This window comes from Chionomys nivalis, chromosome 1 (assembly GCF_950005125.1).
Source record: "Chionomys nivalis chromosome 1, mChiNiv1.1, whole genome shotgun sequence".
Lineage (NCBI taxonomy): Eukaryota > Metazoa > Chordata > Mammalia > Rodentia > Cricetidae > Chionomys > Chionomys nivalis.
Genome location: NC_080086.1, coordinates 153,668,768 through 153,688,691, shown reverse-complemented (window position 1 = coordinate 153,688,691; position 19,924 = coordinate 153,668,768). Strand labels below are relative to the sequence as shown.

Sequence of the window (19,924 nt, the reverse complement as noted above, 5' to 3'; positions counted from 1 at the left end):
TGGTAAGGGGAAGGTGGGATGATCAGGAGTTCAAGGCTAGCCTCAGCTACATAGTAAGTAAGGGCAGCCTAGGCTACATGAGATCCTATTCTAAGTGCTTATTTAAAGAAATGGCAGATTTCATTTTCAGGAGATTTTTTTTTAATAAGGAAAAGAGTTTAAAGGTAGAATGGTTGTTTAGGAAAAACCTAGTTTGGTATAGTGGGCACAGGCTTGTAGTCTCAGCATTCTAGAGGTGGAGGCAGGAGGATTGAGAGTCTGAGGACAGCCTGGGCCACACAGCAAGTCTCTGAGAAAAAGGAAAAACTGTCAGACTGTCAGCCATTTGTGTCCTGAGCAGACTCTCTGAAGCAAGCAGCAGGTAGACTTTTTGCTCAGAGTGACACATTTGCCTGCGGAGAGCACAGAGGGGTCTGATTGCTTTGTAGGTTCCTTATGTATGTGGAGGAGATATTATAGAAATGTACTTTAATTTTTGAAGTATCAAATTGAATGGGAAACAGTTAAGTTCTTTCTATTAGATTTTGCCTATTTAATGTGAAATCTGGGCCTGAAGAGATGACTTAGTGGTTAAGAGAACTGACTGCTCTTGTAGAGGACATGGGTTTGGGTCCTGCCCCCCACATGGTGGCCTCACAACCATCCCTAACTCCAGTTTCAGGGAACCCAAAGGGTGGCAAGTTCTCCATGAGAGTGTCGGTGCCACCACAGATAAAGAGGGTGTCCATGCCAAAGGGAGGAGCCTGTCAAGGGTGTTTGAGCTGATTTGGGGAAGGAGGATGTTTTGATTGTCAGGACCATTCAGTCCAGAATGGGGAGCTACCCAGACAAGAAGGTATGTGTCTGTATAGAATTGGGATCAGTATGGTAGAAAATTGGTTCCTTGTAATGGTGGGGAGGCTTAATCAAAGTCAATAGGAACCAAAAATTAAGGGAAAAAGGAAAAAACAAAAATGACCACTGAGTTGTTGGTTTGGAGTTGGGGTTGTGCCATTGTGAACACATGGTTTTCAACACCTACGAGATGTGGAACCGTAGTATAAAAGTGAGTGTGGCCATGTTTTTGTACATGCAGAGTGCACATTGTATGCCTCTGCTTTGAGGATGTCTCCCAGTAGCAGGAATTCCAAATAATGCCCAAGCCATGTTTAAGTAGAATTTCCCATTCAGTAGAACCAGAATTCCTTGAAGGAGGATAATAGAAGGGCTGGATAGGGAAAGGCCAAGGCTGATTTTATGTTTGTACAGAGTATAACAATGTAAGAATTAGCTGGGCAGTGATGACACATGCCTTTAATCCCAGCACTTGGGAGGCAGAAGTAAACTGATCTCTACAGAGCAAGTGCCAGGACAGGCTCCAAGAAAAAAAAAAAAAAAAAAAAAAAAAAAAAAAAAAAAAAAGAAAGAAAGGAAGAAAAGTAAGAATTATTGGGATATTTTAAGGAAATAGTCCTTAAGGGTTCTCACACTAGTTGGGGACAATGTAAACATCAAAATAAATAATTATTGTACTGGATTTGAAGTCACTGCATATAGTAGGACAGTCTTTGCCCATCCTGATAGAAACCAGTAGATTGGATGTTTGATAAGAACAGGTTTCTCTTGTAGTTTCAAACTTAGATTTCCACAAAATACTGACTGAAAGGAAGAGTAAGTATCCTGGTAGTCACTACCTTGACCTAGGACCAAGAAGACAGGGTCAGTAGAGAGACAGCAGCCCCAGGTCATCTGTGACTTGCAGAGAAAAGAATTAGAGAGCAGCAGCTTGCACCAGTCTTTCACCTGTCTAAGGCTGATGTCCTCATTTCCCTGTTCAGCCTGTCTTCTGCACAGCACGAGACACCAGCCTCTCAGTTGCCTTTGACTCCTCTCTCCAGCTTCTTGTTAGGAGCCGTGTTGGTTCTGTGTTCAGAGTCTGACTTGTCTTATCATTGCCACTTCAGTTTTCCTTACTTGCTTATTTTCTGTAGTGCCCATCACCTTAATATACTGTGCAGTTACCCAGTTAATATTTTATTGTTTTTTTTTTTGTCTGATGCTTTCATAGCATTAAGTGATGGTTCACATAGAAGCCCTGTGAAGGCAAAACATGTTTACTGTTTTAACATGTCAGGTACAGTGCTGACTCAGAATCAAGTGTTTGTTAATATCTATTTAGTGAGTGAGCTTCGCCAAGAGATTCCTGGGTTAGTCTGTGGTGTGTGTGGTTGCTTGTGAGTGATCCTGATGGTAATATGTTCTGAAGTTCCACTGGTTGAGAGCCATTGGCCAGAGTGAGCACGTGGGGCCCAAGTTCACAAAACATGCCTTTATTAGCCAGATAAAGGCTGAGATAGTTACTTTTATCATCACTGTGACAAAACACTAGGCAGGAGCTACTGAAGGAAGAAAGGTTTATTTTTATGCAGTTGCACAGTCCACAGTGTTGGCAGTGTATGCCAGTTGTTTGTTACCTGCAGATGCAGATAGAGCAAACATACAGGCTGGAACCAGGACGGGTGAAACCTAGTAACCTATTTTTGCCAGCCAGGCCCCACTTCATGGAGATATATAGCAGTTTTTAAATGGTGCCACAAAGCATAAACCTGTGGGGACATTTCAGATTCAAACCAAAAACACTTAGGATGACATGTTGGTGCATTTCATAGAGTGTGCAGATAAAAAGGAGGGAATGCTGAAGAAGTTGTAGAATTTCAAGAAGGAAGTACTTGTCCACTTGAAATATACAAGGTTCAACATTTGAGGTCCTGCCTCATTTGCTACCTGGAAGTGTGTGTGGCAGACTTGTTGAAATAATTTACTATGGCCTGTAGATGATGGCATTCTGAGTCACTGGTAACATTTAGCATCCAAGTAAGTTCACAACCCTCTTGTTTAAGGAGATAGTCACAAATGACATATTCAAGAAAACATTTTTGTTTTTACTACTACCATAATCATAGAAGGTATAATATTCTGGATGTAGAATCTTTTTTTTTTACTACTGCATTTTAGAAGGTGACATTTCTGAAAGGGCGTGTTTTATGATTGTACAAGCCATGTCTCTACTATACTTTTCCAATTCAGGGCCTTATTTTAAGGACTCTTTGTCAGTTTTAACTCTACATGAACCTTTTATGAGTAATTTGTAAGTAGTAAAAGTAGTTTTCTGCTTTCTGGGTGGGTTTGTCACAGTAACGAAGTGTGAAGTGGAGGCTCCATAGCTGTTGAAAAGCAGCATTATAGTAATGGAGACATATATACAGGATTTTCTGGGCCACTTGTGACCTGATGATTTATCTATTTGTCTCATAAGTGAACTCCTTTTTCAGGTCATGTGTTTTAGAATTGGATTTGGAAGTTATGTTAGCCTAGTGTGTGGTCAGTGTTATGGTGGGTAAGAGGAAAGAGGAGCTGATTTTACTGAGAGGAGCAAGAAGATAGGAATTGAGGGACTCATGACAAGCAAGTGGCATTTGAGGTCTGTCTTGCTATTCAGGTACATCTGCCATGTGGAGTGTTGTATGGGCACCCAAGAAAAAGAGAGCGACCTGTGGTACTGGTGACCTTTTGGGGATCCTACTCCAAGGCTGTCTTCAGGGTATAAAAAAAAATCCACGAAGGTGGCGAGGGCTAGACTTTTCTATCTGAGGGGTAAATAAGGAAACACACACTTTCTAATGGTAACTTTTTCTTTTATTTCATCTTGAAAAATCTCTTTCTGAAAATCTCTCTGTCTCCACACATCTACATCTCTTTACATACAGCAACATAGCACCTCTCTCTCTCTCTCTCTCTCTCTCTCTCTCTCTCTCTCTCTCTCTCTCTCTCTCTCGTACACACTTCCCTCCTACTTCTCCCTACCTGTCTCCTGCTGTTCTCCAAAACCTCTGAACAATTATGAATCACATCTTCAGGCTCACAACACTACCTGAGTAAACAATAAGAAACAGAGCCAAACTGATCACACAGTTTTTCTCAGGCTAGGGAGGTTATGCTGACCGGCTAGTGTGTAAAGTAAGCAGGGTTCCCAGACAGAAACTGGCGATAGATCGAGAGAGAGACAGAGACCCAAATTGGAGCAATGGTCTGAGCTCTTAAGGTCCAAATGAGGAGCAGAAGGAGGGAGAACATGACCAAGGAAATCAGGACCACGAGGCGTGCACCCACCCACTGTGACAGTGGAACTGATCTATTGGGAGCTCTTCAAGGCCAGCTGGACTGGGACTGAATAAGCATGGGTTGAAACTGGACTCTCTGAACATGGCGGACAATGAAGGCTGATGAGAAGCCAAGGACAATGGCACTAGGTTTCGATCCTAATACATGAACTGGCTTTGTGGGAGCTTAGCCTGTTTTGTTGCTCACCTTCCTGGGCCTGGATGGAAGTGGGAGGACCTTGGTCTTCCTGTAGGGCAGGGAATTTGGACTGCTCTTCAGTATCGAGAGGGAGGGGGAATGGACTGGGGGGAGGAGAAGAGGAGTGGGGATGGGGGAGGGGAGTGGGGGGAGGGGGCAATGTGTGGGAGGAGGGGAGGGAAATGGGAAACGGGGAGCAGTTGGAAATTTTAATTAAAAAAGAATAAAAAAAAAAAAGAAAGTGACATCGAAATTCAGGACTTACACAATAAACAGTTGACTGAGCCTTGAGGTTGGGAGTATGTGCAGAAAGTCAATTGCTGAGAAAGTTATGTCTACTAAATTCATAAATCGGCAATGAACACCTGGGAAATTGACCTTGTATATTTGTCTGTAGGGGCAACCATATATTCATCTCCAGGGAAACTAGTTTGTTTTGAATTTGTAAAACTAGCTGTTTCAGTGACTGAGAATACTATTGTTTTCTTTTGTCAGTCTGAGTAATAAAAAATATCCTAGTATTATTTCTATTCATCAGAATTATGCAGTTGAGCAGAAATTATCCTCCTGACCATCTACATCTATATGTGTGCCCAGTAGATAGAATATTTTCACAAGATAAACACACAAGCAGTGGGAATAATACCCATAGCTGTTTTTTGTGGCACATGAGACAATTATAGACAGAAATAGTTATCTTCAGCCAGTGACCCCACAGCCTTTCCAAGTGGGGCTCCCCATCAGAGTCACTCATCTGGTAGATTGGCCTGTTGAACACTAGTTGTCACCTTCTGTATACTCCCATGGCCTCCAGCACTGTGGGCAGAGACCTGGAAACCACACAATCCATTGAGGGTTAGAAAACAGTTGGAGAATAAGTGTAAACTGAAATGTGCCCTGCTGAGGGGCCTGTAGTATTGGGAGAGCTGTGCAGGCCCTGGGGTGGTGAGTTTTTGGATTTGATCTTGGCAGGGATGATACTAATTAGGGTGATGGTGTCCTCTCTGGGCTGGATCTGGCCATTCACTCCAGATGAGCAACTTTTCTGAGTACTTTTTCAGGAAACGTGCTCTTCATTTTTTGGATTAATTCATGATGCTTCTGAGTTGAGTTTTGTTTGGAGTGTTCCATTGATCTACATTATATAGTTGGCCTTTGATTTACTGAACCCAGGGCTTTATAAGTACTTATAGCTGTGTAGGCAGTCATTTCTGCTGTATGCTACAGGATGGCACTGAATGCAAGGTTACTCATGGTGGAACATTTATTATGACTTTGTTTGTTTGCTGTTTTCAAGACAGTTTCTCTATGTATGTAGTCCTGGCAGTCCTGGAACTTGCTCTGTAGACCAGGCTGGCCTCAAACTCAGATATCTGCTTGCCTCTGCCTCCTGAATGCTGGGATTAAAAGTATGTGCCAACATGGGTCTTATTACTATGATATTTAAAAAAAATTCTCACATTTATTTTCACATTCTTTCAATATTAGCTTCAGTGTTATGGATACTCAAGTTCTATCTTTAGTGCTAATTAAGTTTTCTTTGCTATTACTGCTGCTGTGTCTGCTGCCTGCCTTGTTTCTTCCTCTCTTCCACCTTCTCATTTCTCCCCTCCAATCCTCCCTCCCTTCCTTCTTCCCTTCCTCCCTCCCCTCCTTTCTTCCTTCCTTCTCCCCCTCTCCTTCTTTTCTGAGACGGGGTCTCACTATGTTGACCTGGCTGACCTGGAACTCTCTATGTAGTCTAGGCTGGCTTTAACTCACAGAAATCTACCTTCCTTTGTCTTGTTATTTATTTTTTAAAAATCTTTTTTCAAAATTAGATGTTATAAACATTTAAAGCTTTTCAGAAATGTGTAACTGGGAAGTGAAAGCCCATTGTGATTTCACTCTGTTCTTTGGGTTGTTATAAATAATGATGGATTTTGGAACAACACCTTTCCTGATATTATGTAAGCATTTCTTGGTGTGAATAGAGAGCCTGCTTTGTATTTATTGTTAGTGTTTTTCTTCAGTTTGTTTTGTTGAATTAATTTATTTTAGATCCTAATTTTTACATATTGAAGCTGTATTATTTAGGAAGTATTGAAGTAGTGTTTGAAATATTGATTAGTGTTATTTACTACTCTCTGCTATTTACTACTCTAATTTAACTTTGTTTAAATCATATATCAGGGGCTGGTGAGATGGGTGTGTGTCAAGGTACTTTCTTTGTAAACTTGGAGACCTGAGTTTAATATTAGAATCTGTGTAAAGGTAGAAGGAGAAAACAGACTCCACATAGTTGTTCTCTGACCTTGCGTGCATGCCCTATCACCCCTTCCCTGCATATCGTGCACTCTCACAAGCACACAAACAACAATAATACACAGTTTCTTAAAATTGTGCAGTAGTCTCTTCAGTATATAGATCTCGTTATGGATTTCACCTGGCTGCACTTTCTAGACCCTACGCATGCCATTTGTCCTTCAGTTGCATATCTGTAATGGGAATCTTATGTAACACACTGGTGTTGCTCTCATGCTCACTGCTTTCCAGACCCCTAGTGATGATGTCTCTTCTCTCTTGCAGGTTGTTTCTGAGCACCTTCACTCTAGCGGTTTCAGCTGGAGCTGTTTTGCTTTTACCCTTCTCAATCATCAGCAATGAAATCCTGCTTGCTTTTCCTCAAAACTACTATATTCAGTGGCTAAATGGCTCCTTGATCCATGGTTAGTATATATTACTTAATACATGACTCATGTGTGAATTTTTAACTACACTATAAGTTACAGGTTTTTCTTAGTTTCCTTCACAATTTATAACTTCTTCCAGTAAACTATTGTCTTGTGAGGGTTTCTATTGCTGTGATAAAACACCATGACCAAAAGCAACTTGGGGAGGAAAGGGTTTATTTCAGATCACTGTAGCACCAATTCTCATTGGTCTTAATAATAAAAACCCGGAGTCAGATATAGGGATTAATGCTGAAGATCAGAGAAGCATAGCGGCCAGACACTAGAGAGTTCTTCTAATTCTACCAGTGCTGAGATTGAAGGGGCGATCCTGTCCCCAGGGTGTCTCCTCAGACTTTGTCCTCTGACTGTAGGGCGATCCTCGGACTGCAACTGTTTCCTGTCTCCTTCCACTTACATTCCTCTCTCCGCCCAGCCATACCACTCCCGTCTCCATCTCCCTAGCGCTGGGGTTAAAGGTGTGTGACACCACTGCCTGGCCTCTAGTGGCTTAGCTCAGCACTCTGATCTTCAGGCAGGCTTTATTTGTTAAAACACAACAAAATATCACTACAGAGTACAGTTCAACATCAGAGTTCATCACTGAGGGAAGTCAGAACAGGAACCTGGAGGCAGAAGCTAATGTAGAGGCACTGGAGGAATTCTGCTTATTGGCTTGCTATCTTATATACGCCAGGGCCACCTGCCTAGCTGTGTCACTGTGCCCATTGGACTGGATCTACCTATGTCAATCACTAATCAAGAAAATTCCTGATAGAATTGCCTATAGGCCAATCTTATGGAGGAATTTCCTTAATTAATATTCCCTCTTCCTTTGCATAACTGGGGCAGACTGAGGGGTCACTGGCAGTGGCACCAGCATTTATCCCTGCTGCATGTACTGGCTTTTTGGGATCCTATTCTCTTTGGACGTATACCTTGCTCAGCCTAGATATAGTAGCGAGGGCCTTGACCTTCCACAAGGCAATGTGCCTTACTCTCTTAGATGGGGGTGGAGTGGGAGGGTGTGTGGAGGGAATGAGAGGAGAGGAGGGAGTGGGAACTTGGATTGCTATTTTTTTTGTTTTGTTTTGTTTTTGGCTTTTTGTTTTTGGTTTTTCGAGACAGGGTTTCTCTGTGGTTTTGGAGCCTGTCCTGGAACTAGCTCTTGTAGACCAGGCTGGTCTCGAACTCACAGAGATCCGCCTGCCTCTGCCTCCCAAGTGCTGGGATTAAAGGCGTGCGCCACCATTGCCCGGTGGATTGATATTTTTAAAAAAAAATCTAATAAATTAAAAAAATTCCCTCTTCCTACATATGTTTAGGTTTATGTCATGTTGACAAAAAATTAACCAGTAAAATTATTGAAGTCCTCTGTGAAGTCAGAAACTAGCTTTTACTTAACATTACTATTTGTAGTTACTATTTTCCTTTACTTAACTAAGAAGCAGTTCCTATACTTACTGTAAGTTTTGAATTGGTATGTGTGTCTGTTTTGAAATAGTGTCTCATACTATAACCTCAGGTGGTCTAGAGTTTGCTTGTCAGCCTTGAACTCATGGTAGTTCTCCTGTTTCAGCCTTTAAAGTGTTGGGATTAGAGACGTGAGCTACTAGCCTGAATATTTACTTGATTTTGGTTCATTTAAATATTGTAGGCAAAGACTTTTTGGTTCATTTGGTTATGTCAGAGAACCTCAATCTCCACTGAAGACCTGATAGAGCAGAGACTGCAGTTCTTATTTTGCTTTCTTAGTCATTTTAAAGCATGACAGAATATAAACAAGATCTGCTGGTTAAAATTTTAATGTGATTTAAAAAGTAATGATGGTATCTGGGTATGGTGGCATGTACCTTTAATCCCAGCACCGGAAGGCAGAGGCATGAAGCTCTCTGTGAGTTTCAGGTCATCAAGGACTAGATAGTGAGATCATGTCTCCGTCTCCCTTTTTCTGACTCTCCCTCTGACACACACATGCTCGCACATGCACACTTGAAGTGAGGTAGACCTGCCGTGCAATTTTGGGCAGGACACTATGTTGTCTTGTCCTCAGGTCACTACTCTTTTAAGTAGAATAGTAAATGCACCTTACACACTTGCTTTTAGGAATATATCTAATAGAAAAATATGCCTTTAACAGGCACTTAGTATGTGATAGTTGTATGAATTTAGTATGTATGCACTAACTATTCTCTTTGCTAGGACAGTTCTTTATGGTGTCTATTAGATTAGATTATGACTTTAGGGTGCTTGAATAGCTTTCTTACTCTTCCTGTCCATACCATTCTTATTTTCTTAGTATTGATGTTGTGGCTAGTGTTGTTAATTATGGTATTATTACTGTCAAACAATTTTATTATGTTTATATAATTTGATAGTTATATGGATGGTTAGATACATTGTTTATGAACACTAAAGGTATGTAAAATTAGGACACCTCACTGTGAGATTTTGTTTTTGTGTGGACACAAATCTTTTCACTTATTCCAGTGAAGATGTTTTATAATAGTGAAGAGAGTCTATGAAACCATATCTTTTTTTATTGTTTTGCTATTTTTTTGAATTTTTTTATTACTTAAAAAAATACCAATCCAAATTCCCACTTCCTCCCCTCCTCCCAGTTCCCTCCCTCTCCCTCCACAGACCCTCCCATCCCACCCCTCCAACCCTAAGGGAGTGCCATGCACCCCACCCTGTGGAAAGTCTAAGGCCCTCCCTACTGCATCTAGGTTGAGCAAGGTTTACAGCCAAAGAGAATAGGATCCCATGAAGCCGGTACATGCAGTAGAGACACATCCCAGTGTCACTATCAGTGGCCCTCAGTCTGCCCCAGCTGTCAACCCCCTTCAGGGGGCTTGGTTGTTCCCATGCTCGTTCACTCCCAGTCCAGTTGGAGTTGGTGAGCTCCCATTAGCTCAGGCAAACTGTCTCAGTGGATGAACCCCTCATGGTCTTGAATTCCTTGCTCATACTCTCACTCCCTCCACTCTTCAACTGGATCTTGGGAGCTCAGTCCAGTGCTCTGATGTGGGTCATTGCCTCTATTCCCATCTGTTGTTGGACAAAGGTTCTATGGTGATATTTAAGATAATCATCAGTCTGACTACAGGGTAAGGCCAGTTCAGACACCCTCTCCTCTATTGCTTAGGGTCTTAGCTGGGGTCACCCCTGAGGGTTCTTGGGCATTTTTCTAGGGCTAGGTTTTTTGCTAACTCCATAATGGCTCCCTCAATCAAGATATCTCTTTCCTTGCTCTCATATCTGTCCTTCCTCCATCTCGACTATCCCATTTCCTCAAGTTCTTCTCAACCCCCCTTCTCCCCTACTTTCTACTTCCTGCCCCCCTGTTCCCAAATTTTTGTCTGATTCCAATTTCCAGGTAGGTCTATACATGTTTTTCATTGGGTTCAAGTTATTACTTAGTGAAACCATGTCTTGAAGAATAGTCAGTGACAAATATTTACTTTTTTTTTTTTTTTGGTTTTTTGAGACAGGGTTTCTTTATATAGACTTGGCCTGTTCTAGAACTCTCTCTATAGACCAGACTGGCCTCAAACTCAGAGATCTACCTGTCTCTACTTCCTAAGTGCTAAGATTAAAGGCATGCACTGCCACCACCACCACCTTTGGGCTGTATTTACTATTTCTTAAGATAAAAGATTTCAGATTTTTTTCTTCTAATTTAGGAGCCTTCTTTTGAGTTAATGGTAAATGTCTTTAACAAAAAATTGACTGGCTTGCCATTTGACTTAGAGAAGGTTGTATCCAAGGTACCTGGCTTTATTATATAATTTCCCTAGTTGATGTTTGGGAGGCAGAGTCACTTCTCCATCTAGGCTGCTTGCAGTGATGCTGGCTGCTGTAAAGGCTCTACCACCTTGGCCATGAAATAGAGCTTACTTTTCAGTCGCTGTTGTGATGTTTGTGCTGAAGCCTCCAGAGAGTGGTAGAGAGAGAGAGACAGAGACAGACAGAGAGAGACAGACAGAGAGAGACAGACAGAGAGAGGGGGGGAAAGAGGGAGGGAAGGAAGAAGGAAGGGAGGGAGAGAGAAGGTAGGCAAGGCCCATTTTTTAAAAGGGAATACAATGAATGTGCCCGGGGAGTGCCCTTAGTGACTGCAGCTGAAGATGTATCCTGTCAGTGCCCTAAGGGCAGGGTCAGTACAGATGCCTGAATGCTAACACCAGTAAGCTGTCATCTAGAAGTACGGTTCTGTGTGACACAGGAGTAAGCTTTATGTCTTCTCTCTTTGTGAAAGTACAGGAGGCACTTTCTGTGGATGCTGTTGCTGAGAAGATGACTCTGGGTATGAGGAAGGGCAGCTACACTTCCAGCTGTGACTTTCTTTACTGTGCACAGTAAAGTACGTGCTCACTCCAGAATGAGTAAGAATACCAAAACGTACAAAGCAGGAAATGACGTCGACTCTCTTGTAGTACATATACACACCATGTGTTTATAGCACATGTAGCTTGGATCTTTTCAAGCACTGAATTTGTGCTGATTATTTTTCTGCTCATCATGTTTTTTGAAAACATTTTTAGTGCCTGTACAAGAGCTCTGTGCATATTCATCAAGCAGCCTTCAGAGTTACCTTGTAGCTTTCTGGAGTGAGAGCACTTATTCTCCAGTGACTTCTGACGGATGTGAGATGAGGGCTGCATGCTCCCGGGGACCAGCAGCTTTCTATGCTGTGGCCCCGCCCTTTATTGTCTCGTGTTGGGTACCCAGGGGACTTTCACAGTGACTTTTGAGTTTCTCATAATTTATGTAGATAATTAGGATAAGAAATTATTAGGCTAATAAATATCATTGCCAAATTATTTTCTGGAAATATTTGCTTATCCCTTCTGAGAGATGGCGTAGGTGCCTTTGTTTCTAACATAAATCCAGCAGAATCAAATACTGATATCTTTGTTGCCAAAGATATGACTGAAAAGTAGTTCATGATTATCAGTAGAAAAATTCATGATCTTTCAATTTTAGTTTGTCTACAGACATCTACTACATACATAAGTTGTCATGTTCTTTCCCTTTTCTGTTTTTTATATTGAAGTATGTGATTTTTTACATGTAAAAATAAACCTCTATAAATGTTTCTATACTTGCTATTTTGATTTTGTATGCTCTTTGGGGTTCTAGAGTTTTTATATTTTTGTGCTGCCTGGTCTTTTTCTTCTTTTGTTTTCTCTAATTGTTTTTTTTTTTTTTGTGTGTGTGTGTTTGTGTGTGTAAAAGATCCCCTCTCACCATGGATGTTAGCAAACATTGACTTTTTCTTGTCAGCAGTGTGTTTGCACTTGACTGTTTACTCCATTTGGAGTTCACAGAGTGGGTTTGTCCTCACCCTCCAAGCTCACTGTCCTAGCACCACCAGTTCACTAGCCCCTCTAGTGACTTTAATGATATCTTTTTATTTTGGAGGTCATCATCCCATGAGAGTCTCTTTCTTGGCTTGGAGTCAGCTAGACCTGGCTTTGAATTTCAGCTCTGTGTTTTACTATTAGTAACCCTGAGCAAATTGTTTAAGCTTTTCAAGTCTTAGCGTTTTATCTGAAGAATGATCAGAACAAGAACTAGTTGGTTGCGTTTTTATATGTGGAGAGTGGAATGTATACAGAGTATAAAGTACCTGTTTTGTTTAATGCCTGCTTCAGAGCCGCTGTTATCTACAACCACTCCCTATCCTTTTGGGTAGCACGTCTTTTGTTTTTGTTTTGTTTTGTTTTGTTTTCGAGACAGGGTTTCTCTGTAACTTTGGAGCCTGTCCTGGAAGTAGCTCTTGTAGACCAGGCTGGTCTTGAACTCACAGAGATCTGCCTGCCTCCTGAGTGCTGGGATTAAAGGCGTGCACTACCACACCCGACTCTATCATGGCTTCTTTATCCTCTTGATAAAGTTAATACCTCCTCTGTCCAGGGAGCATTTTTGTGGCGTACAAACATCTTACTTTTCCTTTCTGTCTGGAGAGGGCTGTAGAGCTAGAGCCGCCTACACACCTGTAGGAATTGTAAGAGCTTAGGCTAGATGAGACCCAGACCCCTTCTCTGTCAGCTGAGAACAGTGTTCACAGATCGGAGGAAACCTTGAGTATTTGGGCTACTTCTAAATGAAATTACTTGTTCTCTTAGGACCAGCTTATGCTGGATCACAATACATCATTTCTATTTAATGATACAGTACTTTTGCACATGCCTAGTTTTTTGGATTAGGGGTATCGTAAGATACTCTCTTATGATAGGCAGCTGGATGACCTATCACAGCCCCAAGATCAAGCACTTAGTCTTTGTGAAAGTCCAGTATTGGGCCAAGAGCTTTTTCTCAAAAGGCAAGTAGTTATTCAAAGAGGGCAACCTCCACTGTGATTCTTTGAGTTAGCATGCCGTATATTTTAAGCTGGAACAGAGGAGGCAGAGGTGACAAAGTGGCATCATTGATATAACTAAAAATAGAAATCAAAGGAAAAATGGAAGGATCCATTTGTAGTGTTTACTCTTTGTATTTGTACACTGTTAACAAGTTAGTGGAAAGATACAGAACTTCAGTTCTACATGTGACTAAGCAGTGGTACAGCATAGGACATGTCCTGGAACTAGACAGAGGCAGTGGCTGCACAACATTTGGAATACGCCATATACCACTGATAACCCTACTTCAGAATGACTACTTTTCTGCAGTTTAAAATTAAAGCCAATAATGGTAACTTTTTAAAAGAGAATGATAGGATTAATGTCTAGTCTTAAAATCTAGAAATAATTCCCCAATGTTGGAAGTATTTTTCTCCAGGGGTACTCAGTGTCTACTTGACTTTCATTTACTGGGGCAGAGATACACATTGATAACTGAGTGTGAAGTTGTTATAATGAGCCTCAGTGATCTGGCTGGTCTCTGTGAATACTGCAATTTATTTTGACTTATCAGGAGCAGCAAGCTGGGGATATCATGAATAAACAGTGCAAAACCCATCTTTTCTCCAAAATCTATTTGTAAACTCCACAGAAGGTCAAACAATATTTTAGGTTATTAGCAATCAAACTTAAACAGAAGATATATTTGCTTATGAATATTTATTAAAAGATAAACCTTAAATTTTATTGCACCATTGTTAAATGCTCTAATAATTTATTAGTGAATTGACACAGATAGTTTAGTTTGTTGTGACAGTTTGTTTTAGTACAGTGGCTAGACACTGAGATACTGTTTATCATATTGAAAACCAGTCTTGGTTTTTGGGTAGGAAAATGACTTAAATTAAGTTTCCTGGATCCAAACTGGTTTGGTTTGTAGTCAGTCCATTATGGATGAGGATACCAATGAAAACATCTTGTTAGATAAAGAGGTTGAGAAAAAGGATAGTTACGATCAGGTGTACCCCGCCTCACCTTGTTTATTTTGTAGTACAAAGGTTCAAACCCAGGGCCTTTGCGCATTATTTTTCTTGCAAGTCTATCAGATTAGCAGCCGCTCTGACCCTGAGATTCTCTCAACGTGAGTTGAATATTGTATTTTGGAACTATTTTGTGATTCCAGCAGGTGGCGGTAGAAGATAAGGAACCTTATGGTGATCTGGCAATTTGGTCTTGTGTTTGAAACTGAATGTTCTGGGACTGTTGCCTCCAGCTGAAACCTCTTCTAGAGGTGGGCACTGGCTGCTACCTTCAGTAGCGTGCTATGGATGCTCACTTTGACAAACCACCTTTCTTAAGTTATGCATTCTATAATTGAAGTTTTTAATTCTAGCGTTTGAAGCAGAGAAGTTTAACAATTTTTATTTTATAAATTAATATGAATATATGCAATAAAATATGTGCAATGTTGGTAACAATAATTTTCAATTATATCAAAATTGTAGAATGCTTTTTAAGGGAAAGACTGTAAATTGATTGAGCTTTGAAAAGCTTGTAAGCCACTTTACAATGTGTATTGAATACCCATATTTTTCCCCCAGAAAGTACTAGCCTTGTGCTCAGGGTCCTCCTTGCCGCCACCTTCCAAGTCCTGTGATTGCCCGTGAGCCACCACTCCTGGCTTTAGGTACACTTGCTATTTTTGTATATTAGACAAACCTCTAATGGTGAGTTTAGACTTTCCTATATGTCTGGTATTTTGTAATTATGTTGCCATAATTCAGTTCATTTTTATTTCTTTTGCCTAATAATGTTAATTAAAAATACATGACAAAGACATCTTATTTTGTCAGTTGATATGTGTAACTGTGTGATAATCCTCTGTAATTTTTTTCACTTGCCCAGAAGGCACTTTTATTTTTTTGCCATGGGGTTTCACCACATAGGCCTGTCTGGCTGACCTGAACTTGCTGCATAGCCCATGCTGACCTCAGACTTCTGATGAGCCTCTGGTTTCTACCTCTCTGACCCTCGGATTACAAGCATGTACCACCACTCCTGACTCTTTTACATTGTTTTTAGAGATTAGGTGTTCATACTCATGCAGCACATACTTCATTGACCAAGCTAGATCCCTAGCCCTATCTTAGTTTAAGTGAGTGAATTGGTTAGAGTTATTATTGTTATTGTTTTTGATTTGAGTTTTTGCCTTTTGGCCTGTATAGAAGAATTTGGATTTGCTTTTCTGGAAATATGTATGTATATAGATTAATAATAAGAATAAAAAGCCTCTTTTGTGCTACAGATTTTTCTGTTTATGAAAATATAGTAGACATTAGCATTCACAAACCTATATTTGGTAGTTTTTCTGAGGCTGATGTTTGAATAGTGTGGACAGTGTAGCTAGCAGCAGAGAGCCTGGACTGGGTCTCCACCTCAGTTTATCTTTGTTTTCATTATCTTTTAATGCATTGTATGGGGAAGCTTCTGTGATACAGGGATATGGAGATTTAGGCATGTCACAAAGGTATTTAAATATACACCTCATAAATTTTAGAGGACTTCTGTGCCTCTTATAGATTTATGCAGAAGGTAGAAAGGAAGAAAAGCCTATCAATCTGCTATATTTGTGTTGTTAATAACTTGTGTATCTCTTGGCAATTATTTTTTATGCTTAGTTTAAAATACTTATTTGTTTTTGTACATGTTTGTATGTATGTGTGGGTGTATATGTGTGTTAGGTGTATGGTGTGTTGTGTATGCACCACACATAGGTGAGAGCCAGAGCAGGACACCGGCTGTCTTCCTTTATCATCTTCCACCTTATTTCCTTGAGACAGGGTTTCTCCCTGAACTGGAAGTGCAACTGTTTCAGTGGGGCTGGCTGGGCAGGAAGCTCTTGGGATGCTCTGTCTCTGTGCCCCACTGCTGGGTTCCAGGCCGGCAAAACCATGCTGGCTTCTTGTGTGGGTGCTCGGGTTCAAACTCAGGTCCTCATTCTTACACACCAAATCAGTCCTCCGTCCCACTTAGTTCTCTGTCACTATCATTTTAATGTATTTTTTAATGTCATAGTGGATAGTTTTTTAAAAAATAGTGTAAGCCTTTTTGAGTAAAATTAATGAAATGGTAAGGAACGAGTTGAACTAGTTTTAGCTGTAATTCACACCATTTTCTTGTCCCTACTTTGTCTGAGTGCTGGTACATTAGAAATTCTCATTTTTTAAACTTTTGTTTAAAAATTTGGGTGTTGTTTCTCTTTTATTCTTGCTAAGAGCCAGAGTTGTAACCCATTTAACAGGAGAAAGCCCAGTGACAGAGTTGAAGACCTTTCAAGGTCATGACAGCTGAGTGGTCCGAACTCTGGTTGTCAGATGTAAGGTGCTCCTGATTCAGGTAGCTGCTGTAAAGACTGGTGAGCTCCTTTAAATCACAGCTCGGCTGAATGCCTTATTTTTGGTCAAGACAGTATAGTGCACTAGGTACACAGATTTATCTAATGTGTTGTGTTCTTAAAATTGAATTGAAAAGTTTTTTGGTGTGTATGTGTGTGCTGTATGTTTGTGTAGGTGCTCTGTGTGCATTTGTATCCTTGTGGAGGCCAGGGGTCAATCTCAGGTGTTATTTTACTCATGAACTATCCACTTTTTAAAGACAGAGTCTTCAATTGGCTTGCATATCATCAGTTAGCTTTGGCTGGTTGCTGGCCAGCAAGCCTGGGGATCCACTCATCTCCACCCCTCCAGCTCTGGGTTTGCAAGTGTATTTCATACCACCTGGATTTCCACATGGGTGCTAGGGATTGAGCTCAGGTCCTCATGCTCGCAGAACAAACATTTTACCAAGTGAGCTCTTTCTCCAACTTTTTGAAATTAAAATTTTAAAAATTTTCCTGTAGTTTAGAGGTGTTTTAGGGAGGTTTGTGTATGTGTGTGTGCTTGTACATATATACCTGAAAAGATAACTGTAATATTGCTTTTTCCTATTTAATTGGCTTAATGATCATGGGCTCAGTTAAGCACTTTGCTTTATGCCAATAGACAGAATTAATGGACTAATCGTTCAGTATGTCCTGAATAAAATATTATGAACCTGATATGTTCTTTGGTAGGTAAAAATAATGAAATTAAGTTTATGATGCCCTTGTCATCCACGGCAGTAAGTTTGAGATGGCACAGAGCAGTGGAGCGAGAGGGAGACTGCAGTCCAGCTCCAGGTGTGCCATTATGACCTCGAGAACTTGTGTGTGAGGGGGATTCATTGACATTCTTCGAACAAAAAATAAATTTGCTTTTGAGTGAGATAATTTTATTCTCCAAATTTCTGTTTCTGTGCTATTTTTGGAGTTAATGTAAGTATTTTACTTTTAGATTCTCACAAGTGGTTTATCTATTTTGTGTAAGGATTTTATTGAGGCAGTGATCTTTAGAAACAGATAAGCCTTCCTTTCAGTTTAAAGCATTTCTTTGTCTTGAGAAAATAGAAAACATCAATCTTTTCTAAGCGGTCTTTCCCAAGAATGAATACCAGTAGTAGGCATTGGACAGTGTCATAAGACCCTGTCCCAAGGGAGCCTTTGCACCCATTTGTTGTTATGTCTAAGATATTCTAGATCCCTGTGTTTTCTCACAGGGACTATAGCTTCTCCAAAGCTCTGCCTTCAGATGTCATTACACTAGGGACTAGGCTTACAGTTTGTGAGTTTGGTTGTATTTTGTTCATGATAATGCTAAAAGGCTAATCCTTCCTCTCATTAACCTATAGATTCAACACAATGCCAGTCAAAATCCCAGTAAGTATTTTGGGTGGCAGATGGTTTGAAAGAAAATGGTTGCCAAAGGGAGAAAGTGCGTCACTGTGAGGGCAGGCTCTGAGGTATTTTTTGCTCACTTACTTCATGCGACAATCATTCGACTTCCTGTTGCCTGCAAGATGTAGGACTCTCAGCTTCAGCACCACATCTGCCTGCATGCCTTTGTGCTGCCCACCGTGGTGATAATGGACTGAACCTCTGAACCTGTAAGCCTACCACCCCAACTAAATGTTTGCTTTGTAAGAGTTGCCGTGGTCATGGTGTCTCTACGGCAGTAGGAACCATAGCTAAGGCAGATGGAAACTGATACTCTGATTTAAAGTTTAGCTGAGAATTCAGTGAATTTTCAATGGCTAGAACAACATTGGAGGACTTCCTACTTCAGGATGGTTTTCAGTCTGTGATGATCAAGACAGCAGCATAAATACGGGGCAGTGGTCAACCCAGCAGGGTACCGAGTCCAAGGGCACATACACATGTATTGCTGATTGACTTTTGACAAAGATACAGAGATACAATTTAGTAGGTAAAGGATGTTTTTAACAAATAGAATTGGAACAGTTGGATAATCACAGACAAATTTGACCTTTAGTTGATACCTGGCTCCACATAAAAAGGTATCTTGAAGGACCATAAACTTAACTGTAAATTGTAAAACCACAACAATTTCAGAAGCAAACAGGAAAATCTCCGTGACTCTGGGCTGCACCACTGTTTCTCAGGTAAGATCAAGATCAAGAAAATGTTCATAAATTTGGCCTTTTAAATTTGGTAAACTGTTCTTTGATTTGAAAAACAACCCATGGACTGGGAGAGAGCACCTGCAGATCTGATACCTGTTAAAGGATTTGTTTTCAGGGAATGTGAAGAATTTTCCTTTGCTGGTGGGATGAAAAACACAACCAGTTTGGGAAATATTTTGTCAGTCTCCTGAAATGTCAAACACGCAGCTCCCATCCTCTGCCATCCGCTGCTGTACACTCACCCAAAGTGAAAGCCTGTGTCCACTACAAAGTTTGGACATGCAGTTTTGTAAGAACCACAAGGTGGGAGCAGCTCAGATTATGCCTACAGGTGGGGTAATTCAGTAAGGGTTTGCTGTAGCCTCTGCTATGGGCACAGATCACAGTGACAGAAACCAGACCAAAGAACAAAAACTACAGGGTTCATTTACACAAAAATTGTAAAAAACCCATTTTTTTTTCGTATAGAACCAGTGGTTGGCTGTTGGATGGGGGAGTGTGATGATAAAGAGAGGGCAGAAGACACAGATTCTGTAAGGGTTTGTGGAAGTGCCTGGGCGGTAGGTGTGCTCATTATCTGTTATGGGTATAGAGTTAACACTTGCCAGTCAAGCTGTCCACTTTGTGTATTAGTCAGATTGATGTGGCCGTAATAACATCTGGGGTTGGTGTTTTGGATAGAAGTGTTTGCTTTATTGTTCTGGCAGTTTAGGAATATGGGTCTCCTCATGAGGGTCCTGTTTGTGACTCTCACCCACCGGAGAAGGAGTTGGCTATGTGCAGAACCTAAAATGCTAATGGAGTGGCCTCTTCTTACAGTGACTTTTTGAGGAACAAGGATGCAATCCCATGAGAAAAGTGTTAGTCCCTTCATATTGCTCTCTGGACTCTAATTGTCTTCCAGGAGGCCTGTCTCTTACAGGCTTCCCAGACTTCGGCATGTGGGGAGGCACATTCAAACTGCACCTG

General features: G+C 40.9%; 1 protein-coding gene across 4 annotated transcripts in view; it reads left to right on the top strand.

Moving 5' to 3' along the window:
• The window catches only part of Lmbr1 (limb development membrane protein 1), a 162,388-nt gene that overhangs the window by 24,751 nt on the left and 117,713 nt on the right, over positions 1-19,924 (top strand). For 3 of the 4 annotated variants that reach the window (XR_009058182.1, XR_009058165.1, XM_057786150.1), the window contains exon 4: positions 6,907-7,046. The exons of the other annotated variant lie outside the window; for it this stretch is intronic. Coding sequence is in view for 1 of the 3 variants with exons in the window: in XM_057786150.1 (XP_057642133.1) it covers positions 6,907-7,046 (140 nt within the window). In the remaining 2 variants the exon portion in view is untranslated. The remainder of the gene's footprint in view (positions 1-6,906; positions 7,047-19,924) is intronic. 4 annotated transcript variants of the gene reach the window in all.